At 44.3% G+C, this 27,724-nt stretch overlaps 1 protein-coding gene and 1 long non-coding RNA gene across 4 annotated transcripts; both read left to right on the top strand.

Annotated features, from left to right (window-relative positions):
• LOC8066773 (TOM1-like protein 2) lies at positions 1-22,196 on the top strand. Of its 3 annotated transcripts, XM_021447626.1 has the most exons (10): positions 376-408; positions 1,526-1,604; positions 1,686-1,784; positions 8,593-8,656; positions 8,740-8,853; positions 17,853-18,022; positions 18,111-18,192; positions 18,681-18,766; positions 20,689-20,952; positions 21,049-22,196. In XM_021447626.1, exons 4-10 carry the CDS (start codon positions 8,600-8,602, stop codon positions 21,803-21,805), a joined length of 1,530 nt encoding a protein of 509 aa, XP_021303301.1. In that variant the 5' UTR covers positions 376-408; positions 1,526-1,604; positions 1,686-1,784; positions 8,593-8,599; the 3' UTR covers positions 21,806-22,196. The 3 variants fall into 3 exon arrangements, with proteins under 3 accessions (XP_002440893.1, XP_021303303.1, XP_021303301.1); XM_002440848.2 differs by lacking the exons at positions 376-408; positions 8,593-8,656 and adding an exon at positions 1-321; XM_021447628.1 differs by lacking the exons at positions 376-408; positions 8,593-8,656; positions 20,689-20,952; positions 21,049-22,196 and adding exons at positions 43-321; positions 19,237-20,680.
• LOC110430262 lies at positions 26,146-27,497 on the top strand. The gene is made up of 4 exons (XR_002447572.1): positions 26,146-26,335; positions 26,402-26,524; positions 27,053-27,153; positions 27,304-27,497. It is a non-coding gene; the product is annotated as an uncharacterized LOC110430262 (long non-coding RNA).

The raw sequence follows: 27,724 nt of genomic DNA, 5'->3' as shown, positions 1-27,724 counted from the left end.
CCCTAGTAATGGCCGCCCGTTTTTGTTGTTTACCGCGCGCCACCACCCGAGTGATCCATCCATCCCCTCCATCGGACTCTCCACTCCCCCCGCGTCCCACGAATACCGCCGCCCCCGGCCCTTTCCGCGTTTCCTCCTCATCCTCCTCCTTTCACCGCCACCGTTGCCGTCGGTGACCCCTGCAGGAGGAGGCGCGAGAGGTCGATCGAACAGCACAGCCATGGCGGCGGTCAAGGTGGACAAGGCCACCAACGAGCTGCTGCTGGGCCCCGACTGGACCCTCAACATCGATATCTGCGACGCCGTCAACTCCGATCACGGGTACATCTTTCTGTCTCCGTCGTCTTTTTCTTCTGGGAGGTCTGTTTTGAATTCTTGGTTCCTGTGCCACCGCAATAATGGCGAAAGGTTCGTGTTCTTGGCACGATTCCTTTGATCAGTACTAATAGGAAAACTATTTTGCTCTGCTCTGTTCTAGTATCATCGAATGAACTGCGTTATTCATGCAAATTGCAAACACAGATTCTTTCGAGATTAGACAATTATCTCCTATCTTCTCTCTTCGTATCAGCAACCTCTAAAAAGTAATATGCCAAAATATATATCCCATTTTTCTCTGAATCGCCTTGGCACTAGAGGATAAGACCAAACCTTTTTTATGTGAACAAAGTATCCAATCAAGTGCTGGGACGATGACATTTCCCAGGCTTCATCGTGCCCTGAAATTTAGTATTTGCTTTCATGGTTCCTCGTATCTTTTTTCTTTCCTCTGAAAAATGTTCCCACGCAAAAAAGTATCCAATCGAGTAAGCGAAGGCTGCCTTTTTCTAATCAAGTATCCAGATGCCGCGAGAAACTTAGGAATCTGCTCTCATGGCTACGCAGTTTGTATGCTAAGCGGTATTTTCCTGTACTGCAGCCTAAGAATATCTTGTTCAGAGTAGTATGCTACAATAGAATGCACCATGGATTGGTGCCGCATAACATTATTTTCCTTAGCATAATACTGCTGTAAAAGTCTGAACTGCACCATGATCCTCTTCATTTCCCCCTTTGTGTTCTCATTCTAAATTATCATCACTACTTTTAGATGAAAGGAACTTATAAGTTTTTAGATGAAAAGGGCTTTGCTGCTATGTTGAATATCATACATTGACTTCTAAGTTCATGCAATTAACAAAATTAAGCAATTTGACGAAATAGTTTGCTGTGAAGTATAGGTCAAATAGCTAAGGCGTTTTAGCAGGAACAAGATATGGAATGGATCAAATAAAAAGTATGTCATCTGAATATTTTTCTTTTGAAGAATTACTTAAAATCCAAACAGCAATGCAGGGGGTTGTGGGGATGTGAAGTTGTGAACCCACAAAACCCACCATATGAGGTAGCCTCATTTGCAAAATTAAAATTTCTCTGAAATGTGAGGATCTGTAAGGGATAGGGCATGGCAAAGTTGTGCATGTAGTTTCTTATTATTTGTTTCCTACCAGAGAAAATCACTAATCAAACCGTATACTAATTTCAGGCAAGGAAAAGAGGTGATTAAAGCTTTGAAAAAACGTATTCAGCACAAGAATGCAAATGTTCAGTTTCTTGCTTTGACGGTATGCTTCTAAGCTTAAAGAACTGTTTAATCTTTTTTTGTTTGTTTTTATGTGAGTGAATCCTCTGAGATTTGTTTACAGCTATTAGAGACTCTAATAAAGAACTGTGGGGATCATGTACATTTTCAAGTTGTAGAGCGCAATATACTGGAGGAAATGATCAAGATTGTGAAGAAAAAGGTCACTTTTCTCAATTTCCTTATAACCATTTTAGGCTTTTAGTTACGTATAATATATACTTTGTGGTTTGTTGGCTTGTGACTCTGAAGCAGAACTCTCTCCCTGCTTTTAGCTCTTCTCGCACTTGTATAGCTCTCCTCTTATTGCGGACATAAGGGTCTTATCTTTGCAGTTGTGTTTTTCCTTTTTAAAAAACTGCACCAATTTAATCAGTGAGTGGCAACTTTTGAAAATATTCTTGTTTCTACATGTGGCATGAAGCTGCAAAGCAACTTGACTCATATGTGGCATCAAGCTGAACAATATCCTTGTGTCTCAACTCTCTCATTGTGCTTGGGGCATGGACTCTGTTGGGCTCTAGCCCCTTTCTTTCTTCTTAATATATATAATGAAGCACAGCTTTCCTACGTTTTCAAGAAAAAATATGTGGCTGAGTGGCTCCATACCATTCGTGGTCTATTTTGATTTTAAGCTAAACAGACCTGTAGGATTCTGCCATAAACAATTAATATAATGTTCAGAGAGACTGCCTTTTATTTCATAATATTGGAAATGACTAGTAGAATCTGTACACAGGTTGGTGCAGTATTGGAAACAGGGCGAACCACTGAATATTGGGGTTTGATATTTCATTTGTGTCATGGACCTAGCTGGCAGGGGGGGGGGGTGGCTGCAATGTGCACAGGGGTAGTGGCGATGTCTAGGGCAGCCACAAGGAGAGCAGAGGAGGCACGGGGAGAAAGGGAGAGAGGATAGAGGGGAGAGAAACTTCTGAATTCTTCCTTATGGTCCAAATGGTTGCAGGACCTCTATATTTATAATCTCTTGGGGACATGACCCGAGCAAACTAGAGGAGTCCTTATACATTTGTACTCTCCTCTCCTAACAAACTAATATTATTTCCTAAACAAACTCTATTTCTATTTATTATCAATCTTATCCAAATCTATTATAATTCTCATCTATTCCTATCTCTTTAGTGTGGGAGGGGCCGTTGTGTCCGCCCCCTCGCAGCACCCAGGTTGAGAACGCGGCCGGCCAGGGCCCCGAGCTGGGCATCGCTTGGCCCGTCACAGCGGCCCATACTTAGGCCCATGACATCTCCCCTCTTCTCCACTCAGTGCGTCCTCGCGTTGAATCATGGTCTAGCTGTTGATATCGCTTGGGGGAAGAGCTCCTCCATAGGGTATCGCCTTGATTCAGTTGATGAGATGGCCCAGTACCATGCCCGCACGGATCATGTTGTGGCGTGTGTGGTCGACGATAGAAACTTGAATTTAGCCAAAGATGTATTAGTTGTGAGTTCCGGTAGCAAATGTCGGCCTATGTGCCTCTTGAGTGGCGGCGATCTGACAATGTACGCCGGCATCGATGGTGAACATCTGCATGGGCGTTGGAGGCCACTTAAAGTGGTGTACATGGTTGTCAACGCTAGGGAGGACGAAGCCCGTGACACGTTGGTAGATTGTTGATGCAATCCTTGTTGGTGTCATCGTCGTGAGGTGCAGAATGTCGCCAAACATAAGTTGTTCGATGTAGACGTTCCCGGTGGAGAGGAGTTGGCAACCAGTGCTATTGAAGATGATGACCATTGTCGACAGTTAGTATGCCTTGGGGCCACTCCCGCGCCATGAAGACGCACACGGGGAAGGTGTACGTGAATGTCGCAGTCATTGGTGGAATATGGAAATCCACCGCAAGTAGTCGCAGGTTCGTTGTTCGTCCAACGATGAGGAGTGTCCTTAGTAGGTTTGGCAATAGTGGTGATGCCGCCGGGAGGTAGAAGCGCTCGTCAAAGAAGAGGATCCCTTGGTCAAGGGACCAGGCTAGTGCAGTTGTGCTGCCTATGATGGCGGTGGCGATGGCACGTAGCTCAGGCACGTCACGCGGCTCTGGTTGCAGCGCGGCTGAAGGGTCAAGATGGCGGACTAGGGGGTGAATAGTCCTTTCTAAAACTTATAGCGCTGGCTAACCAAAACGCATGTGGAATTAAAACTATCAGCCTAGCCAAGACTACACCCCTCTATCTAAGTTATCTAGCACCTTGTAAAAGTTCCTAAACAAGGAAACAAGGTGCTACCTTAGTAAGAGCTCGTTTAACCAATTTTAGATACAAGGTCATACAAACCTATGCCACTGATACTTAAAAGTACTTAGCACGGGAGAGCTCCTACACAAGTAGTAAGCAAAAGCACAGTGCTCCTAAGCTCACTAGCAAAACTCAATAACAAGACAACTAATGCCAAATTAGAGAGCATAACTTACTTAGCTACACAAACTAAGCAATGTGACTAACAAGGTTACACAAACCAAATTAGCCACACAAGGGAACTACTTCTAGCTACACAAGCAAGAAGGTAACTAGCAAGCTATACAAGCTAACTAATTACAAGAGCAACTACACAAGCACAAGTATAAGAATGTAAATACAAGCTTGTGTTAGGGACTTGCAAATCAACGGGAAGAACAATGTTGACACGATGATTTTCTATTGAGGTTCACTTGGTTGCCACCAAGCTACGTCACCAAGCTACCAAGCCATGTCTCATATGCAATGAGCTCCTCCATCATCTCATATTCACCTGTGGACTAAACTCCTGTGTATCTTACATAAACACTATTAGTCCACCTAAGTTGTCACTCAATTACCAAAACCAAACAAGGACCTTTTAGTGGCTGCTATGGTGATGAAGGCAATTCTTCTTTGTTAATCGAAGTTTAATTTTTGTGTGTGCGCGTGCGCGCGTGAGTCTGCGTGTGTGGTTTGTTTGAGTTTCTGTACGGCTCCATTTTTTCCTTCTATTAATACAATGATACGCAGTCCTCCTGCGTATTCGAGAAAAAAAAACATGGGCACATTTTGTAGGGGCAGCGGCATGATCGGTGTCGGGGCAGGAAGGGCCAACATGTTCTATGGTGCTCGACAGGTGGTGTCGGTATCGAAGATGACAGTGCGTTCGCCCCGTTGGAACTGCATCTCCAAGGAGGCGAAATTTTAGAGGACGTTGGTGAGGTTGGCCATCCATGGCGTGCCAAGGATGATGTCGATGTTGACACCGATGTCCACCAGGTGGCGATCTGGAACGTCTCAGCATTGATGCGAAACAACACATTGAAGTAGGCTCCCCGGTAGGCAACCTCATTGCCACTGTTCATTGCAGTTGTAGCACAATCCCATATGCCGCTGCTCCGTCATCTCCTCAGCGGTGAGGCACTTGAAGGTGCGAGGCAGGGCAGTCGGCAATGTAGTCGATGAGGAGGCCGGTGTAGTCGATGTAGTGGGTGTCAAGGACGACGCCTTTGGGGTAGGGGAGGACAAGCTGCAGAGCGTACTAGTGTCGTAGATTTGTTTGCGTGGGAGATAACAGCTGCATGCTGCTCGTATGCTCATGCCAAGGACATGGCCATCTCCATGCCCTTCGGGTTCTAGAGCTTGATGTTCATCTCCATGTGCTCCATGAGACCGATAGTGTAGATGTTGATCTGTTGTTGCTCGTCAAGCATCCTGGCTGAAAGATCCTAATATGGCTAGAGGGGGGTGAATAGCCTATTTAAAAATTCTACAAACTCACTAGAACAAGAGGTTAGTAAATAACAAAGCAAAGCTTTTTGCTCTAGCTCTAATGGTGTGTTTGCAAGCCACCTAACCAACAATTCTAGTTGCTATAATCACTAGTCACACAATAACTATGTCTCTACTTACACTAGAGAGCTACCTAAAGTTTCTAAAGTTTCTATACAAGTAAGTAAGCTACTCTAGTTTGTGGAAATGTAAAAGGGAGGATTTGATATTTATACCGCCGCGTAGAGGGGATGAACCAATCACAATAATATGAATTCCAACCACCGAGAGAAATTCAATGAACAATCACAATAGAGACACAATTTTCTCCCAAGGTTTACGTGCTTGCCGACACGTTACATCCCTGTTGTGTCGACCAACACTTGGTGGTTCGACGGCTAAGAGGTGTAGCACGAACCTCGTTCTCACTAGGACACCGCAAGAACCTACCACAAGTGAGGTAGCTCAATGACACGAGGAATCCACTAGAGTGGCTTTTGGCACTCTGCCGGGAAATAAGCCCAAGAATCTCTCACAAATATCACCTTGATTGGGGGTGGACACAATCACCAAATCCCCTCACCAATCAACAAAACCACAACCGTCTAGGTGACGGCAATCACCAAGAGTAATAAGAAATCCACAATTGCAATCACCACCTAGTGCCACAAGAATGAAATCACAAAAGCACAACACTAGGGTTTTCCCAAATCCTCTCACCAAAGAACACCAAACTATGGAGATGGAGAGGAGAGGGGGTGATGCTCACAAAGCTTAGGGAGTGAGAGAGGAGGAAGGGAGAGCTTTCTCTACTCTTTGAAGGAGCCACCAAAGAGGAAGAACTGTGTTCTCTTCGAGTTCTCGCGTCAGAAAGAAGGGAAACATGTATTTATAGTGTGGCACCGGAAGTTCCGGTCCCTTCCGGTGCCTGGGACCGGAACTTCCAGTCCAAGTAGGTCTGACCGTTGGAGGCTTGGTCCAAGCATATCTGACCATTGGAGAGCCTCAGTCCAAGTAGATCTGACTGTTGTTGAGGCTCGGTCCACACCAGAACTTTCGGTGAAAGACCGGAAGTGAATCCTAACACGCGAGGGCATGCGCAAAAGCTCCTAACCGGAACTTCTGGTCATGGACCAGAACTTCCTGTCAGAGACCGGAAGTGTTCTCTCCAATGCGGGCGCACCTCTCTCAACCCAACCGGAATTCCTGTCAGGCACCGGAACTTCTGGTCCTGTATTCTCAGCACCATTTCAAACCTTTTAAGGTTGCTAACTTCTAGCTGCGAACTCCGAACTCGATGATCTTAGACATTTTGGAAAGCTTACTCAAAGGGCTACACAAACCATATGGATACTTGATCCAAGCCATAATGGATCAAGCAGTATTTCAATCTAAAAGCCATCCTAATGTCTGAAGAACATCGAAAAACCTCTCTCTTCACCAAGTTGATTAAAATCAACTCCAACACCTTCTCCTTTGCAAATGCGTCAACACCACCAAGTGTACACCACCATGTGCATGTGTGCTAGCATTTCACAAATTTTTTTATAGGCTTTCTCATGCAACTCACCACGTCACTAAGCTCTAGGTATATGCAAATGAGACTCACACTTAGTGGCACTAGATAACCATTGCAATTCAAGATTTCCCCTCATCATAGTACGGTTATCTATCCTAAATCAACTCACACCCGTTAGGTGTCTTGAGTGGTAAAACAAAATGGCCTAATAAAAATACCTTTGTCTTGAGCCTATTTTGTTTCTCTTTCTTCTTTTCCAAGTTGGAGCACTTGAATATCATCTTTTGGTCACCTTTATCATCATGACCATCATCTAGCTCCACCACTTGGTGGGTACCAACCTATCTTTGTATTTCACTTATGACAAAGATTAGTACACTTAGGTTTTATTAATTATCCAAAACCAAACTAGGGCTTTCACTAGCGCATGCCACGTGTGCCAGGAAGCGCTGTGTGTAGTCGCCAATGGTGCCGGTCTTCTGCAGGGACGCCAGCTCGCCCAGCGGGTTACGTCAAGTTGGTGGGCCCAAGTGCTCATTGACGCAACGAGCGAACTATGCCAGTCGTTCACCATGTTGTCCTGCGTCAAATGCATCTAGCATTGTTGTGCTCCACTTGTTAGATGAAAAGAGGCATACCAGACTTTCTCGTTGGTGGGTGTTTTCTGTCCTTTGAAGAATTGCTCGCAGCAGTTCAGCCATGGTAGCGGATCCTCCTTGCCTTCATATGTGGGGAACAAAAGCTTGTAGTAGAGCGGTTGGAGGACCGGGAAGGACCCTAGTGCTGCAGATGGGTGTGGGTAGGGCGGAACCGTCCTCGGGTAGGGCGGGGAGGACCCCAGTCGCTCCTCTAGCTCAAGCAAGGTGATGAAGAATGATCTACGATCTCGAGGATGCCCGATGACTTGGAGCCTTCCATCTTCTCCTTGAGGAAGGTACGCCCGATGATCTCCATGGCTCGCTTCGTCTTGGGCTTGAGGTCCTTGGTGACGGCCTCACGTTCCAACTTTGCCCTGGCCGTGACTAAGGCATCAGCATCCTCCTTGGAGTCTCCTTGCTCCATGCGCTTGACGAGGGTGGTAGCGAAGGCCTCGAGGTACGCCTTCATCTCCGTCGACATGGTGGTGTTTAAGTGCATGGATGCGATCTGGCCTCTGGATACCAGGTGCGATGGACCTAGCTAGTGGGAGGGTGCGGCTGTAGTAGATGGCGCAGGGGAAGGGAGATGGCTACAGGGAGAGGGGAGAAGGTGCAGGGAGAGAGGGAGAGGAACAGAGGGGCGACCAACTGCTCCATTCTTGCTTAAGATCCAAATGGTTACATAAACCCTAGACTTATAGTCGCTAGGGGACTTGACTGCCAAGCAAACTAGAGATGGCCTTATAGGTTTGAACTTTCCTGTCCTAACAAACCAATCTTATTTCTTAAACAAACTCTAATTCTATTTATTCTCAATCTTATCCAAATCTATTATAATTCTCATCTAATCTAATTCTCATCTAATCTGGACTCTTTTGGTTGGGAGGGGGCCGGAGGGGTTGTTTTCCCCTGCCCCCTGGCCACGCGTGCCTGACAGTGCCAGTGGCTGTGGCCGGCCAGGGCTCGGCGCTAGGTCTCGCTTGGCCTGTCATGGTGGCCCATACTTTGGCCCATGACATTTTGAAATTTTAGTTATTGAATAGACAATTTTGACTGCACATTAAGGCTTAATCCTTCATCTTATTTCAGCTATCATATGTATTTCTCCGAGCTTTGTCCATGCAGACAATTTGCTGTATATACTCACCATGAGGTTATGGCATTATATTTCAATAACCATATGTAGCATAAATATGAGATCCTTTACATTCTCATTAAGTTTGAATGCTGTCACAGGCGGATATGCAAGTGAGGGATAAGATCCTGATGCTCCTGGACTCTTGGCAAGAAGCATTTGGAGGGCCTGGTGGAAAGCACCCTCATTATTACTGGGCATATGCTGAATTGAAGGTGTGTTTCATGTTTCTTGCACTTCATATAGCTATATCACGCAGAACACATTTTACTTTTGGGTTGATAGCATAAATGGCCAGACCAGAGACACCAGTCAGGCTATTGATTCACTGGTCCAACTATTGGTTTACCCATCAAATCAGTGGTTTTACATTATTTATCAATATAATATTTATTTCTCATGGCCTCTTGTGATAAATATGCATGTTTTCTACCATATATGTAATAAGATATGTCCAAACATATCTATGGTGTGACATAACAGAGGACATATGCTATGAACTGTTAGAATATAATTATAACAGCCCATATTGGGCTTACGACCCTTTGGCCTTGTACTCCTAGCCTGACTTGTATTAGTGCCACATTGTAACTTGTACATGTACTGCAAGGCTTCTCGGCCCCCCTATTGGGTGTGCGGTGTTGCTCTATATGGCATCAATCTAATAACGATCCTCGCTTCCTCTGCCCGTGCGCCCTACCTCTAGGGCTCGTGCCATCTCACCACACAGCCGCGCCGGTCCGCCGCCAACCCGGCCGCCCGACTTTGTCGCACCGCCCAGGCCGCCGCCACACCCGGCCGTCCGGCTTCGTCACCCCGCCGTCTACCCGCGCCCCGGCTCCTCGCGATTAGGCGCGCCAGTCCGTCACGACGTAATCATCGCAGTCCTCTGCTACCTCCTGATGAGGACATCGCCACGCTGGATACGTTGACACCATCGTCTTTTCCATGTTGCAATTCATCTCCAACTCAGCTACCACGTCACTCTCGGATTCAGCAAATACGTCGTCAGTGTTTTGATCAAAACTTCTTCATACGACATCGAAGCTAAATGATCTTAGACTTGTTGGAAAGGGGACGACGACGCCGTCGTTTTGGATCTGGTCGTAGCTCCAGATCTTTCGTGGATTAATCTTTATGTCCACGACAAGGTGCTGAATCACCTATTTTGGGGCAACTTGGTCATGTATCGAATTTGCGCCTTAAGCCCATGTTGTGGGTGCCTCCCCCTGGTCGCCTCCAACCCTAGGTCGCTTGTCCTTTATTTTCCACGCAGCCGCCGCTGTTTAGACTCGGGTTTTGTTTAGGGTTTAGTTTTCCATCGAGAAACTGAATCGTTCATTGTAACTGTGGTGACAAATCCTTTTACAGTGATCCAGGGCCCCCGTTCTTGATCTCTTCCACTGTGTCGATTAGTCCTTTGGAACTGAGTTCTTAAACTCTCATTTGAATATTCGCGTCATTCATATCTGTAATTTTAGATTGTGTGTTTATACTTTCTTGCTTGTGTTCTTCGATTCGCTTGTAGGAAAAGCCTTCCTGGCGAGGTCAATCAAGTTGTGCTTGGTTGATAACCAACAGAGCAGTGGTGTAACGGTTGCAGGGTTCAAATCATGCTGATTTGAAGCCGGATCGCCAACGTCGAGTTCTCCACAAATCGAATTTACTAATTACCTCTCGGAAGATTGGGCCTGAACCTCATCACCTCCGGCGTCCTCGGGTCGTCCACATCCGACGCCATGGGAGACGGCGTCGCCCCTGCCTTCTTCGCTGCCTATGCAGCCGTCAACGTGAAGCAGCACGTTCTGATCTCCCTCAGCCTCGAGCATCCCAACAACTCCAAGTGGAAGGCGTTCTTCACCGCCCTCTGCGGCAAGTATGGGCTGCTCGAGGCCACATCGACGGCACGGAGGACGCGTGCCCAGCTGGCCCCACGTGGTCTCAGCCCGACGCCTACATCTGTGGTTGGATGTACGGCTCCTGCGACGACACCGTCCTCGACCTCGCCATGGAGCCCGATCAAGACGCGCGAGCTCTGTACGTCTCCATCGAGGCCCTGTTCTAGGTGAACAAGGAGCCTCGGGCGATCGTCCTTGGGCAAGAGTTCCACAGCATGTCCCAGGGCGATCTCTCTGTCGACGCCTACGCGCAACAGATGAAGCACACCGCCGATGCACTACGGGAGGTTGGGCATACCATCTCCCCCTCATAGTTCGTGCTCAATCTCCTGCGCGGCATCAATCCCCGCTTCGCCACCACCGCCGACATCATCGCCAATATGTCGCTTCTCGACTTCAAGTCTGCCACCAACATGCTCCGTGTCAAGGAACTTCGTCTCGGCAGCGAGGGCAAGGAGGTTTCGTCATCAGCGCTCGCCGCATCCACCAACTCCTCTTGCACCTCGCCTTCCTGCCAGTCCACCTCCTCTTCGGCCTCCAACCGTGGAGGTGGTGGCAAGGGCATGGGGGGCAGGGCAAAGGTGGCCGCGGCGGCAACGACAACGGCAACAACAACAGTGGTGGGCGCAACCAGTATCAGCGGTCTCCGGCGGTCGTCAGGCTCCTCAGCCGGCCAGCCCTTGGGTTTTCTACAACCCTTGGGCCGTCCAGTGGACTCCTCAGCAGTAGCAGCAGCAGTGGGGTGCGCCATTAGCGCCTCCCCCACCGCCCCCACCTCTGCATCAGGCTCAAACTGCCTTCGCGCCGCCCCAGTTCTCTGCGCCCCCGGCGTACGGATCCTAGGATCAAGCCAGCCTGATCGCCGCCCTCAACCAGATGGCGATTTAGGGCTCCAACTCCTGGGTCATGGACAGCGGAGCGACATCCCACATGTCCTCCAACAACGGTATTCTTCTTTCCCGTCTCCTGACGCCACCGTCCTCCATCACGGTCGGCAACAGGCAATCAATTCCTGTTCTTAGTTGTGGCACATCTCTTTTACAAATAGCTGATCGTTCTTTTCATCTTGATCATGTTCTTGTTGCTCCCCAACTCACCCGTAACCTGTTATTATCTGTTCGACAGCTTACTCGCGACAATAATTGTTCAATTGAGTTTGACGCGTCTGGTTTTTCTATTAAGGATCTCAAGACCAAGACGGTTCTCCTTCGGTGCAATAGCAACGGGGACCTCTACACCATTCCACATCGCACACCTCCTCGCTGTCATGTCGCCGTCATCTCCTTGAAGCTGTGGCACTCCCGCCTTGGTCATCCAGCACCCGTTGTCGTCGCTACTCTAAATAAACTATCAGCTATCCAGTGTAATAAAGCAGCTCGCTGCATTTGTCATGCTCTACATGAACCTTAGTTCATATCGGGGATAGGAGGGATAACCATTGCCAAGAGGAAGGCCGAGCAAAGTCGGCGTGGAGGGAGACTAGAATATTTGGGGTAACTAGATTGTTTGTTGTTCATTACTTGATTCAATCTCAACTGGTTATAGGGTATAAATAGAGGAGCCCAGCCCTGGCGCGCAGCCTCTAGCTCCTCGTTTCTCTCCCCACCATTAACTCTAATCTCTCAACCATACTACTAATTCTCATTGATTACAACCACATGCTCTTACTGCTGTGCTGCTGGCAGCTGCATGCGCCTCTATTACTGCAGCCATAACTACTAATCCCCAACCATCTAGTAATTGCTATTGATCACAGCTGCATGCACCTCTATTGCTGCACTCCTGACAGCATCTCAAGCCCTAGAATGCCTTTGTTACTGGCGCCCACATCACAACATAACACAACATTACTACAATAGTCTATTGTTCAAAATTCCAAACTAACATCCAAATATCGAATTCACTAGTTCGATACAAAACAACAATTGTATGACCTATCTTTAAGATGAATCAAACCATTAGGGCTACTGATTCTCGATGTTTTCATGTTGAACCTGTAAACCATTCCAAATTTCTATCTTTTTTCTCAAACATACAGGAGAGCTGCATATTTTTGATTGAGAAGAGAGAAATATACAAGGAGGGGGAAAAGAGTAAGGATTCTTAACAACCCAACCTGCACGCAGTTTTTTAATTCAGGAAACAGCCTGTGACTAGAGAGTGTTGGAAATAAAGATATGTATGGTTAGAAATAATTGGAGATGGAAACAAACTCTAGAGATAAAGATAGAATCCTAGAGATAGAATAGGATTAGGCCTAGTACAACTTGACTTGTACTCATAGTCTATCCACCATATGTTCCAATAAATACTCCCTGAGGAATGGATAACATCAGATCAACAACAGATCATTAGGCTTTTCCACTATACCAATTATTTTCCACACAGAGTGGTGACAATAACGACTCCCCTGTCCACATGGATCTACCTAAGCAATGATTCCACTTTCTGCAAGACTGTTTGAGCGTTTATGTGCTTTCAACTCTAATTGTAGTTTTACCTATATATTTTTCAATTTAGTGGTTATAGCGTCTTTGAAGACAGAATCACTCCATTTATTTCCCTGGCCGCTAGAATGATGGGAGAATTTATCCCTTCCCCACTCTTGTTCATACTGAAGATTGTGTTTACCCTCATTCTGTTAAGACTACTCAGTGGTGTCAACTCAGCAGTGAAAACACATATATGTCCTTGCAGATTTGCCCATACTTTTCTAGGATTTGTGCTTTTACTATGTTTTGACCGACGTTTTGAGATATTTCAAAAGACTTCGATTGAATTTTGGATATATTTGAAAACCTGCACATATTTCAAATTGGATCGAGTTTTGACATATTCTGATAGAAATTTGAATATATTTAGGGTTTTGACGGACACCTTGTGCCTAGCCCAAGGTTGTCAAAATTATAGATTCTAAACCCAAACGGAGACTTGATGGATTAATGTCATAGGATTGGTCTAAAATCTAAGATTCTACCTGAGTCTACCAAAATTATGTATTTTAATTTGTTCTGTTGTCAAAAAAGAGATTTGAGCAGTTATTTATTATTTTGTACCAAAGATAAATCATAGTCATATGTAATGTTTTACCCATACCATATCTAAGAGGGGGACCAACATGAAAATACAAAGCAGAATCGTTGCCTCCCGCCCATGCGCCCACCTGCCCGGCATACCTTGCTTATAGCAGCCTGCCATGGCCATGCTAGGGTTAGCCACTGATGGGTATTGTTAGATGAGACGGTGTGAGCAGGGAGGACTTTTAGTGAGTTATAAAAGGCAGGTGAAAGGGTAGGGAGGGTAGTTTGGTCCTTCTCCAATTTTTCAATCAGTTCCCTCTTTGTAGTTATTTTAATCCAACTCCACTTAGTGGAACTCCAAAACAGGGGCAATCGGCTATTGGAATAAACAAAGGTAAAGGCAAAATCACAAAGTTGGAAAAGTACGTGTAAAGTCACAGTTAGTGTCAAAATCTCAAATAGAGTTTAAAGTAGGGGTGAAAACATCATTGCTCGTTTACTTTTTGTCTCATTCAAGATCTTTCCATGTGTGGCATAGCTGTAGTAAACATCACTTATCTTGTTCTCTGTCTTTCTGCACCATTTTGCCTTGTATTCTAATCAAAATTGTTTAAGAACAACATTTTTGGAAAATTTAGCAAGAACCATATTGCAAAACGTTGCATGTGTTGTTTAGGTGAGAAATTTTTTTTTCTCGAACAGCGCAGGAGAACTGCGCGTCATTTCATTAAGGAAGAAAAAAGGTACAAAGGTCATAGAGATCCATACAAAGGTCACAGAGACCCAAACAACACACTCATACCCCACGACTCACACACCCCCACACAAAGTACAACTGAAAACAGAATCGCCACTCAGAGGCCAAAACACGACCATAACCTCTAGACCCTATGCCTCAGAAGGCAACCTAAGGACCAGCTCCTGGAGTTTGGATGCCCCCGCTGAGCACCAAATCCCTCCCTCCGAGCTAATGGCCCTAAGGACTTCCTGAACATTTGGCCTCATGTTGTCGAAGACACAAGTATTACGGTGCTTCCAGATCTCCCAGGCGACCAAAATAATCAAGGAATTGAGGCCTTTACGTGCTTCCTTGGGGACATCAGAAGTTGTTTTCTTCCACCACCCAGAGAAACGAGTCACCGTAGGTTGTGGAGCCAACTGCAGGAGCCCCAAGTGTTGGAAAACCAGAAACCAGACTTGTCGAGCAAAAACGCAGCCCACTAACAAATGATTTATTGTTTCTTCTTCTTGATCACAAAATGGACAAGCCTCAGGATGGGGAAGGTTCCTCTTTGCTAAACGATCAGCTGTCCAAACCCGGTTGTGGAACACCAACCAGATGAAAAACCTGCAGCGGGGAGGAGCCCAGGTTTTCCAGATCCTTCTCCAAGAACCAAACTTGATGGATCCAACAAAAAAGGCAGCATAGGCCGATTTGCTGCTATATGAGCCATCATGTGATATTTTCCATCTGAACTTGTCTGGGGTGTCTGGATGCAGAACGAAACCCTCCACAAAATCCCAAATCTGGAAGTACTCAAGCATGACTTCTACTGTACGGGCTCCTTTAATATCCTGCACCCAACATCTATTATGCAGGGCTTGAGCCACAGTTCTTCTTTTGGTTGTTCGTTTAGGAACCGCCTTGAACAAATTAGGCGCCAAATCAGCGATGGTATACCCATCCAGCCATCTGTCGGTCCAAAACAAAATTTTCTCACCATCTCCAACTATGGCATCAACAGCAGCATGAAAAAGAGCCCGGGCCTTAGGAGGGACAGTAATAGGAAGACCAGCCCAAGGCCTTGCCTCATCTGTTTTCTGAGCCCACAGCCACCGAATCTTAAGAGCGTAACCCAGGAGTTCCAGATTATGAATACCAAGCCCTCCATATTCAAGAGGTCTCTGTACCTTTTCCCAGGCTACTAGGCAATTCCCTCCATTGGCCTGCTGATGACCTTTCCAAAGAAAACCTCTACGTTTTTTGTCGATGGCCTTAATCACCCATTTTGGAAGGTCCAAGGCAATTAGGTGATAAATTGGAACAGCAGTCAGCACCACCTTAACCATTACTAACCGTCCCGCCCTATGCATCAACGAAGCCTTCCATCCAGGGAGGTAGTCTGCCACCCTATCCACCAAAGGTAGCAGCACCTCTTTAGTTGGCTTTCCGATTGAAAGTGGGAGGCCAAGATACGTGCAAGGGAAAGCCTTAATAGAGCATGAGAGAGTGTTTGCCGTGAGAGCCAGCTCCTCATCTGAACAGTGAATGGGGGACACTGAGCTCTTGGCTAGGTTAGTTCTAAGGCCGGAGGCATGACCAAAGAAATCCAGGAGATGCTTAATGGTGATAAGATCCAAACTGTAGGGTCTCAAAAATATCACCGCATCGTCAGCATAGAAGGAGACTCGATGACGTGCTTGCTGGAGGACTAGAGGCTGCAACAAACCCACTGAGGTGGCATAATTAACCAAGGAATTCAGAACATCCATCACTAAAATAAACAACATTGGGGACAGAGGGTCTCCCTGCCTTAGACCACGGTGGTGGTAAATTGTGTCCCCAGGCTCTCCATTGACTAGGATCTGTGTCGAAGAAGTGGATAGGATTAAACAAATAAGATCCCGCCACCGCTGCCCAAACCCCACCTTGCGCAAGACCTCCAAAAGGAACGACCAAGAAACTGAATCAAACGCCTTGGAGATGTCCAATTTAAGCAGGATATGTGCCTCTTTCATCTTATGCAAGGATTTGACCATCTGTTGAACCAACATGAAATTGTCATGTATTCTTCTTCCCCGCACAAAGGCACTCTGGCTTGCAGAAACCATAGAAGGCAAAAGAGGGGCAAGGCGGTTCGCCAAGAGCTTAGTCACCAGTTTGGCAAAGCTGTGAATAAGACTTATAGGCCGAAAACCCTTAACTTCAGCACATCCGCTTTCTTAGGCAAAAGGGTAATGTAAGCTGAATTCAAGAGTCGAAATTTGAAAACATAGCCTCGCTGGATGGCGCCCAGCGCTAACAGCACATCACTCTTAATAATACTCCAACAGGATTTATAAAACCTCCCTGTAAATCCATCCGGCCCTGGGGCCTTATCCAGGGGCATAATTTTTATAGTAGCCCACACTTCCTCCTCAGAAAAAGGAACATCCAGCTCAGATAAATCATGTTGCTGAATCTCCAAAACGTCAAGATCCAGAGTGTAATCCCTTTCTTCAGCCGTACCAAGAATGTTCTCATAGAAATCATCCACTGCCTTCTGCTTATCCTCTTGCGAGACGACCACCTGATTACCAACTTGGAGTTTAGAAATGAAGTTTTTCTTTTTTCTGTACCTGGCCTGTTGGTGGAAGAAAGCAGTATTGGCATCACCTTCCTGGATATACAGAATCCTGGAACGCAGCCGAGCAATGGTTCTTTCCAGAGAGGCCAAACCGAGACAATGAAGTTTGAGTTTCTTTCTCAGCCATTCCTCATGATCAGAGAGCGCCCTAACATCTCTCTCAATTTCCAGACGATGAAGGATCTCCCTTGCTAATTCCAGCTGAGCTTTAATATTACCAACTTTCCGTTGCCCCCATTTCTGCAACCCCTTGCTGAGACGCTGCAGCTTAAAGAACAAGCGCTCAACAGCACAAGTAGACTGTACCGGAGCCTCCCAATTCTGTTTCACAGCATCCAGAAAACCAGGCATCTTGGTCAAGAAGCTCTCAAAATGAAACCTACGCTTGCCGGCAGTGCACACCTTCAAACCAAGGATGAGTGGGCAATGGTCGGAGACTCCAGCTGCTGTACTTTGCAGGACAGCATCCGGGAAAATGTTTTCCCAGTCACCACAGCAAAAAGCCCGGTCTAGTCTTACCAAAGTTGGCGATCTCCTTTCATTGGACCAGGTATATTTACGACCCAGGAGTGGAATTTCTTTGAGATCATTGTCATTTAGAAATCGCCTGAATCTTCCCATCATTGCTCTGTCTAAATTGGGGTTATTTTTATCGGCAGCCTGATAAATCAAATTAAAATCTCCTCCCAACAGCCAAGGTCCATTGCATAGATCCCTGACATTTCTCAGTTCCTGTAAAAACAGCACCTTCTCCTCATCGCCTTGTGGCCCATAGACTCCAGTGAACACTTGATTTTTAACATTGGGAATACCGCGAGAAACATTTAAAGAACGCCTCTTCTGAATATCTTACTCATGTGTTTATTTTTCTCTCTAAAGTATTCGTTTTTTGAGACAACGCTTCCAGGTGGTAGCTTATTTTTCCTAAGAATGAATATTTTTCTTGCAGCGATCTGGTGTCGAATTTCCAAAGCGTTCACCTGATGCTGCACCAATATTTACTCCTCCGGTCACACGACCAGAGTCTTTGCCATCATATCTTCAAGCAGGGTATGGAATGCCAGTTGATTCTTCCTCAAGGCTTGATGAGGCAATGTCATCAAATGGAGCTTCTCTGAGGTGATCTTACTTTAAAGAAGCATTATTTTGGATAAAAAGTTTGATTCTTTTGTGTTCTGTGCTACATGACATGCTTTTGCGTATTTAGCATCTCAGACTTGGAACGAATGCTGGGGGCTGTGGAACTATTAAATGAGATGTTGAGAGCTGTCAATCCAAATGATAAAGACGTAAGAACATATATGTTTGATTATATCCTGGTATATGTAACAAATTTATTGTGCTCAAAAGTTCATAGTTTTTAAGTTTAAACTAAGTGATTGCTAATTTGATTGTTATTTTATCCTTGAGTACCCTAGCTTGCGTCTTTAAGGAGTCTAGAGTTGGCAGATGATGATTTTGTTAGTAAACAATATGTTTCTTGCTACTTTGCTAGTATGTGTCTTCTGTCTATCTATAGCTACTTAAACTAGGCTGCACGACCTATTGCTTATTTTGCCCATCCCTCTCTATACATCTAGGAGGATGAGCTGGCTCCGTTGGTCATGGGTGTGGATGTATGCCCAGACCAATCAGGGTCAAGTCTTTTTCTTCTTAATATAATGCCATCTAGTTCCTCCTAGGTTGGTCTAGTTTTCTTTTCTGTATACATATAAACCTTATATGAGCTAATGTGCATATTTAAAGTAGCATTTCTGACATTTTTTATATCACTTAGGCTGCCAATGATGAAATTATTACAGAACTTGTGGCCCAATGCCGGTCATACCAGAAAAAGATCATGAGTTCAGTAAACATAGTAAGGTATGACTATGTGAATCTTTTGTTCTATGATCTTTCAGCACTGGTGCATATCACTTATCAGTTATCGCCTGCTATTGCTATTAAGTTGTTGGGAGCATGGAAGTTCTAGGTTTAGATCTATTTTTTTGAACGTAATGCTGAAGCTCTGCCTTTCAAATAAGAAGAAATAGAATTCACCCAGTTTATGAAGGAAACTAGACCCAAAAACCGCAGTCGCACAGTTTTTTAAAGGAAAACTGGAAAAAAAATTAAACACGACAGCCCAGACAGCTAGCTCTGAGTAACCCATAAACACCCAAAGGTGACACAACTGACGGATCCTACTGCATGTCATCATTGTCAAGCTTATCACAACGCGATAAGCAGCTCCGACTTCCCACGGCAAACATCATCCAAAGCCCCTAACACTTCACTACTCATTCGCAACAAGCCGCAACCTCATAGAAAAATAACAGTGTGTCATCGTGCAGTTGCGCGTAGAGATCGCGTGCGGGAAGAGAGGTGGTGTGTCACGAAGTAGAGGGCTCGTGCGGCTCGCACGAGCGGAGGACATGTCGTGGGGTGGGCAATTGTTGACTGGTATCAAGCACTTTAATATTTGATACACTCGGCGAAATTTCGGACGAATTTCATGAAATTCAGTAATTTCGGTGGTGGTGGCTGATCCGATGATGAATCCGATGTTTATAAGTAGTTTTCTCAAATACGCAAGAGTTATGTGTATCAAATCATTAAAGAAGAAGATTAATATTGGCACTGCTTCACTGGAAAATAATTCGAATCATTCATATTAAATTCCTAGACTGAGACATCCCCTATTGTTTGAGGTGTTTTGCCAACTGTAGAAAGAAAAACATCCGACAACTCTTGACATAGTATAGAATTGTTGACTGGTATCAAGCACATACTCAGATAGCCATATAGGGTAATTTAATAGGATGGTAGTATTTTTTTTTATTGAACATGCAAGAGAGCTGCATATCATTATATTAAAATGAAAACACCAGGTAGAGAAACCTTTGCAAAACACACACCAACACCCCACTGCTCAAACAACTGGATCGCCCATCATACATCACAACCACAAAACACTACCATGACCAGGAGGAGAAAAAAAACTTCCCTCAAGAGACAAGGCAGATAGACAAGCAATGCCCTCAGCCCATAAAAACACAAACACTACATTGATTCCAAATGGTCCAGCTTCCGAGAATTACAATGGAATTTACACCGCAAACCTGTTCGACCACCCCTTTGTTGATTCTAGAACACCAGCCATCAAAGGAAGACTGTTGAGGAGAGAGGTTCTGAAGCCCCACCCGTTGTAGTAGCGCAAACCAAAACTGCCATGAAAAAACAGATGCCACCAAAAGGTGATTAATTGTTTCACCTTCCTGATCACACAATGGGCAGCAAGGAGGATGTTGCAAACCTCGGCGAGCCAGCCGATCAGCCCCAACATTTGTTATGGGCAAACAACCACGTGAATAAGCAACATTTACCCAGAGTCCAACCAAATGGTTCCCAAGGGCAAAAAGAAACTTATCCTTGGAAGAAACCATCATAAGCCGACCTTGCTGAATATTCCCTAGATGGTGCAAGACTCCAAATGTTCGTATCATCCACTTCGGGCTGCAAATTCATTTGAACTACGAGATCCCACAGATCAAGGCACTCAGCAAGGATACCAACATTCAACGGCCCCTGTAAGTCACTGACCCACGTCAGATCAATGAGAGCCTCCAAAACTTTCTGGCTGTTGGCTCTCCACTTGGGTACCATGACGAAGAGGGGAGCAATATCAGCTATACATTGTCCATGTTGTATCGTCAACTTATCTAACAGGATGGTAGTATTAAAGATATTTTATTTTAGTCTGTACTCTCAAACTAATTTTCTGTTGCTCCCCTTCTGCACGGCAGGGACGAGGAACTCTTGGGCCAAGCTCTTGATTTAAATGATAAATTACAAATTCTGCTTGAGAAACATGATTCGATTGCATCAGGTTCTCCTTTATCTTCTGATGTAATAGATGTTATCAGTGAAGTGCCATCAGGAATGGCTCTAGACCTAGGAGCAAATGTTCCTCCACAAGCTGCAGTTTCTACAACCATAGTACCAACCAATGTTTTGAATGACGAAGATGAAGAAAATGAGGATGACGAGTTCTCTATGCTAGCTCGAAGGTTACACTGTCCTGATGCCAATCTTGAATCTTGACATTTGATTCTTAGTTTTGTTTTCCTTTTATTATCCAGAGCTAACTGTTACTTTTTGACCAGGAACTCAAAATTTCAGTCCACAAACACCCCGAGCACCTCTTCATCAACCATCCATGATGAAATATCAAGTTCTACAGCTTCTGTTCCCACAACATCACCATCCATTGCAAGCAATGCATTGTCTCTGCATGATCCTCCAGCCCCAGTGAGGACATCTCCAGAGGAGCAGGTTATGAGTGACCTTCTTGCACTCACCATATCAACTCTATCACCATCCTATACCCCGGTAACACCTGAACCAGGCTTAAATCAAGCCAGCTCACCGACAAGTGGGCATCCGCAGGCTTATCATGGAAACCAAAGACATGTATCTGCAACTTATGTCGCTCCGTGGGCTCAGCCTCAGTCTAAGACCACAGGAAGTCAACAACTGACACCCACTCAAGCACAGTTATCTTACAGCTCATTTGCTTACCCGCCGCCACCCTGGGCTTCACAGGACAACACCGAATTGAACCCTTTTGTAGCATCATCATCATCATCATCTCAGCACCAGTCCACTTCGAGCACTCCTATCATGCCACCGAACTTGAGGCCTCTGCAGCAATCACATTCTTTTGGGGTACCACTTCGAACCGCGAGTTTGGACTCACCAATAAATGGGAACTTGAAGCAACCACTGTCTGCTGGGGCTCGGAGGCCATCTTATGTTCCTTCAAACAAGTTTTTCGATGACTTGTTTGAGAGAAATTCGGATGGTAGCCTGAAAGTAGGCAGTACAATTGGTGGTGGCACTACCAGCCCATACAAGGCATAGTGATGTCTATGGAAAAGGAAGTGTAAAGATTGTCAATGTGCAAGTTTGTCCGTTCGCTTGTCCTGGCGTTTGATGTTACCAGCTGCCTGCATCTTCTTGAGGTTTCCTCTTTTCAGCCTAGACTGATTTAGTTGATGCTTCTGTGGAACATTCTGACCATTTCATAAATAATTTTGCCAAACCAAGCTATGTGAAAGCATCAGCCTATTTGTTAGCCAGACATCTTGAATGGCAAAAGGTGATCATTCCTAAATCGTGTAATAAAACGGGTTTACTTCTATATGTCAGTTTTTAACGGCTTTAGAGATAGAAATAGTTTGTTGTCTCCAGTTGGAGTAACTCAATAATGATTCAACTTGTAGGTCAAGTTGACATGCAACTGTTATCGTCACACGATGAGCTATTCGTTGCCTTTCTTTTTGTATGGTACAAGAGGGGTGCACCGTACTGAAAATTTTATTAAGAAACTAACAAGTTACAACAGAGAACTAAGAAACAAAAAAGAGAGGGAAGAAAGAGACGTGATACTGGGCCTCTTTAGGTTTGGATGTTGTCGTATTTACTTCAATCCATGTGTGTTGGTGTGGATTGGAGTGGAATTTAGTTCAAATTCCACTCCAATCCACCTCAACACATGTGGATTGATGTGAATACGACTACATTCAAACAAGGCCTTAGACTTTAGTGATGGATGGGCATTTGGATTACATGAAACGTTTAATCAGGTCATTCCGATTTCCAAATCTGATACTATAAATTTGTCTTGAGAAAGTAGTACACGAAATTGGGATTCAGGTTCATGTATTTCCAAACTACGTGAAATCAGCAAAATCATTTAAAAGAGTCGGAACTATTGGTTGTAAAAATAGCTTTTCACAGCATTTTATAGCAAACACATGAGCACTACATGATGGATCAGTCCCAGTTACATACAAATTGACATTAGAAGATAGCACAATTAATCAATCACAAATTGTTGGTACAATAATTGGTTTCTCACACCAACAATCTCGGGAGCTCTCAGAGGGAGTGCAGAAGCTGAAGTCCTAGACCTCTTGAGCCACAACACACGAACTTGGTGAATCGATTCCGGGGCGTGCCAGTCAATTTGACCTGAAAATTAACAAGGTGAAAGTACAAATATCAAATTATGGAACCTGCCGGTAGCCAGTTATTACTAGACAGTTCCGAGATGTATGGCCTTAAGAAACTGTTGAATTAAGAAAATTAACTAGAAAGCCTTAAAACAATGCAAAAAGATAAGTATTATCAAATATATTGAACAGATGCATCTTTCGGGTGTAAATTATCGGATCGGCTATTTAGCCGATGCGCTATGTATAAATATAAAAGATAGTTTACATGCATTATCCTTTTATCCACTAAATAAACAATAACTTACTAAAACTGGTCTAACAGCCTGCGGTTTCAATAAATTACTTTCACAATTTGCAATAAATCTATATTCACCTAGTCTAATGGCCAGCGGGCTTCAATAAAATCAACACAGATTACTAGTTCATTTAATGCGTAAACAGACTCATGCACGCGCGCTATTCGTTTAAGCTTAACTGGATCGACTATTTTAGCCGATACAGGGTCCATGAGGCAGGAACAAGATCTATCCATGTTGTTATAATCGGATTTAGTTATTAACACCAAATTAATCATAACTAAATAAATATCTCGAATACACAACATGTAACGATCAAGATCAACAAATTAGCTATCTTATATTCGCTTAATGATTGTGGTTTGCTTTGAGGTTCATGATAAGCGTTTATATTCGAAGCTCGAGCCAACTCGTTAAACCTTGATCACACAGAATATTGTTACAATAAATAAAACATTAAACTTTGAATAATATTGGTAACTTGATAAATCTATTAAATTACCAATTTAAGAGCCGATAACTAACTTGAATCGAGATTCATAAGAGATTGAAGCAATGTAGCCTTACAAACACAATTCAAGTCGATAACTAGTTCATAAGCTTGACATGAGGTTAAATGATGCAGCCATGACAAACTAAACATGATCTATGACAATACTTACAAGCAAACCGAAGGTCGAATTCAACCGATGTAGCTTGATTTGTTGAAGGTCTCGTCAAAATCTACTTCTACTCCTACTCCTAAGGTTTGTGGCCGGAGCCGAAAGGGTTTCTATTATGATTGTGTATATCCTTACAAGGATCGAGTTCATAATATTTATAGTCTGGAGTCCTAGTCTCATGCTCTAATATGACTTTTTCCTCAAAAAGATAACCTGGACTCTAACTTCTCTTTCCTAATTGAACCCGACACGTCTTCTTTCGTGTTGCCTTGTTCCGACATCCTTCTGATCGACTAATTTCGTTACGCTTCTGGTTTAGTCGATCCACTCATCCGGTCGTCCCTCCTTCTGTGAAGCAGGCCCAGTGGCGGTTTTCTGACTCGCCAAAATTTGGGATTAACACATGCCCCCCAATTTTGGGATAAAATTGGTTTTATTCCAAAAGTGCCACTCAAAACCGATACAGACATATTGATTACTCCGTTTCCTCCTCTGTCTTCCCCGTTCATCGGTCTTAAAAGCTAGGGTTTCCCTCCAAACATCTTCAATCGAAAATTCGAAGTCCACACGATCCGCCTAGTGTCTACGCAATTAAACCTCAACACATTGAATCCTTACATCTCGGCGACTCTTGCTCTGATGGCGTCTATCGACAACATCCCAGCGGTATGCTTCTTTCTTTTATTTCTCTGAATTTTCCTGCCCTATTATTCCTTTCTCAACTTTTGATTTCCTTGTCTCTAGGATCTCCAAAACCAGGTCTTCATCCCGCTTGAGGACAATGTACACAAGATTTTCCTACGCCCGATGGGTGATCCAGATCCTAGCAGGGTCATTGTCGCCGAGACTAACAGAGTTCTTTTCATGGAGTCCAATATGCATCCAAATCTCTAGGATAAGTGGACTTCTTTAAGGAACTGGCCTTCAATTATTCTAGGCTGGAGGAATTGACTAATCAAGGTAGCAGCCAAGAAGAGAGTAGACTAGACAACCAGAATTTTGGACCAATGCATCTCCTTATCCCTCTCTGATATCAGAACCGATGCTCAAAGCTGTCTGCTTCTTTTGGTCCAATACTTACAATGCTTTCCTCTTCAGGCAAGGCCCAATGTCCCCAACATTAGCCAATGTTCACATGCTAACAGGCCTCAACATTGCAGAACACATCAATCCTTTCAGCCTGCTGGTGAAACCCACTGCTAGACTAGATAGCACCAAGACTGGAGGTTGGTCCCAATATATTATCAATCACAAGGCTGATAGCAGATCTGTATCTGATAGAGAGCACACAACCTTTCTGAACATGTGGCTAGATAGATATGTCTTCTATGGTCAAACCTGTTCTCCAACTTCCAATTATCTGACTGTGGCAGAAAAGATAGTAGGCAACTCTGAAATCCCACTTGGCAAGATTCTTCTTGGAGCCTTGTATAATTTGCTGAACAAAGTCTCCTAGTATCTGATGCAGAATGAAACTGTTCCAACAATTACAGGCCCCTAGTGGCTGCTGCAGTTATGGCTCAACTTACACCTACAGAAGTTAGTGACTCCAGAACTGATCAACCTATCTTTCCCTTCCTTGGAATATTTAAAAGAGCAAGAAGAACACCTTCCAAAGAGTCAAAAATTTTGCCGATGTATGTCCTTTGGTGAGGCAGCATCGACAATAACCATTGATGTATCGATTACTGACTTTTTCAAGCTCTTCTACAAAGACTTCCCACAAGCAACTCTGGAATGGTTTGTATATTCGGATATTCCAGAATTTGAACTCCTAGCTTCATTCCGATTCCAAAACATTTATAGTTATGTTGAGGAATTCAAAATCTTGAGTCATCTGGTAAGGCCAAGTCTTCTACCTATTGAGATCAGACATGGCAGAGAAAAACCCCCAACTTCTTATGAATTCTACTGTCCTTCAATAGTAGCTAGACATATGGGTTTTGGCCAATTGCCCCCAGCCTTATTCTTTGCTGACAAGGTGAAGCCGAGGGAAGCTATTGCCACTGGGATAGAGTATAATAGGATTCTTCATTTTGAGCAATCCTTGCTGCCAGAAGCCATTATTGGATGGAACTATACCCTTTTTACTTCCACAGCCTATGATCATTGGTGGCAAGAGTGGAGCCAGCATATTTTAATGCCCCAGTATCTACTTACTGCTCCCTCCTAGATCCAGATTTTCAAGCCACACCCGAGGTATGTTTTTTATATCCTGTATTTCCAGAGTCTTATACCTCAAAATACTTTTAATCATTTTGATTAACCATTAGTGAACTATGATATATGGTGCCCCAACCCAAGACTAGGTAATGATGCACCTTCATTAAAGGCTTTAATGAAGAAGCCAGCATCAAATCTTCTCGATGATCAGCCGAAAGAAAACAACCGGCTACCTCTCATAAGACAACTTCAAAGAAGACCAGGACTACTTCTTCTAAGCAACTCAAATCTTTAGCCGATGCAGCTATCAAGGTATCCTTTCATAAATACATAATATGCCCATGCATCTGTTAACTCTCTAACTTTCTAACTTTTCAGGATGTTGCTCAGAAATCTATTGTTGAAAAGGAACCTGAACTTCTTGATCCTTTAGATGATGTATCACCAGCAGCGACCATGATGTCAATCCTGACCTAGGCAACATTCCAGAAGTATCTTTAGGTAATGATGACTGCATTATCTACTATTGCTAATAGATCTAGATTGGAGAGCTTCTTTGGGGAAAGAGGTGGCTGGTTATGGGATACTATTGAGGGGGGTCTAGGTACGTATTTATATGGGTTTTCAAGAGATGGGATGAGGACAGATTCTAGGCTCTACGGGATCCGTACGAAAGAATATCTGATTACAATTGGATTATGCACGAATATCCGTAGGAAGAGTGTAGAAGAATAAGGAACAAGAGTCGGGACGAGGGGCGACAAGGGGGCGCCGACCGGCCCCACATAGGCGCCGGCCGGCCCCACCAAGGGCCCACTTTGGGTGCCCTTCTGCGTGGTGCCTTTAGACTCTTCCTATTTTCTATTAGATGCGTTTTCAAATAAATTTTCGTACCAGAATAATTAGAGCTTAATATGTTGGTAATTGGATAAATTCTATTTCATCAACTACTCCTGAATCAAATGGTTCTAAATAAAGTTTAAGTCAGTGTCTATTTACCTTGAATAACGTACCTTCTCTTGATTGTAGAGTTACTGCTCCATGTTGTGATGAATTCACGACGGTGAAGGGTCCTTCCCATTTGCTCCTTAATTTTTGAAGCCTGAATAACTTGAACCTGGAATTAAAAAGTAATGCCTTATCTCCTGGTGCAAATTCCTTCTTCTTGATCCTCTTGTCATGCCATCTCTTTGTTCGTTCTTTGTAGATCTTTGAATTGTGATACGCCTTTTCTCTCCATTCTTCTAGTTCTGATAATTGCATTTTTCTTTTCTCTCCAGCGGCTTCAAAATCCATATTCCATCTTTTGATAGCCTAGTGAGCTTTATGTTCTAGTTCAACTGGCAAGTGACAGGTCTTACCATATACTAATTGATATGGTGACATACCCAAAGGTGTTTTATAAGCTGTCCGGTATGCCCATAGTGCATTTGGTAACTGATCCTTCCATAAAGTTCCCATCTCATTTACTGTTTTCTGGAGAATATTTTTGATTTGTTTATTTGATGTTTCTGCCTGGCCACTTGTCTGAGGATGATATGGAGTAGCGACATTATGTCATATTCCATGCGCTTGTAGGTATGAATGAAACTTCTTATCAGTGAAATGTGTTCCTCCATCACTTATAACCATCCTAGGTGTTCCAAACCTTAGAAATATAACTTCTTCAAACATCCTCTTTGAGTGTCTTGAATCAGCCCT

This window comes from Sorghum bicolor, chromosome 9 (genome assembly GCF_000003195.3).
Source record: "Sorghum bicolor cultivar BTx623 chromosome 9, Sorghum_bicolor_NCBIv3, whole genome shotgun sequence".
Classification (NCBI taxonomy): domain Eukaryota; kingdom Viridiplantae; phylum Streptophyta; class Magnoliopsida; order Poales; family Poaceae; genus Sorghum; species Sorghum bicolor.
This window is presented reverse-complemented; position numbering and strand designations above follow the sequence as displayed.

What these genes read in the sequence shown, in the direction of transcription:
- LOC8066773 (XM_002440848.2), top strand. Translation starts at nt 221, where the DNA reads ATGGCGGCGGTCAAGGTGGACAAGGCCACCAACGAGCTGCTGCTGGGC. An exon ending in GGGCATATGCTGAATTGAAG is followed by an intron (nt 8,854 to 17,852) that starts GTGTGTTTCATG and finishes TTTTTCTTGCAG; the next exon opens with CGATCTGGTGTCGAATTTCC. An exon ending in AGTTCAGTAAACATAGTAAG is followed by an intron (nt 18,767 to 20,688) that starts GTATGACTATGT and finishes TCTGCACGGCAG; the next exon opens with GGACGAGGAACTCTTGGGCC.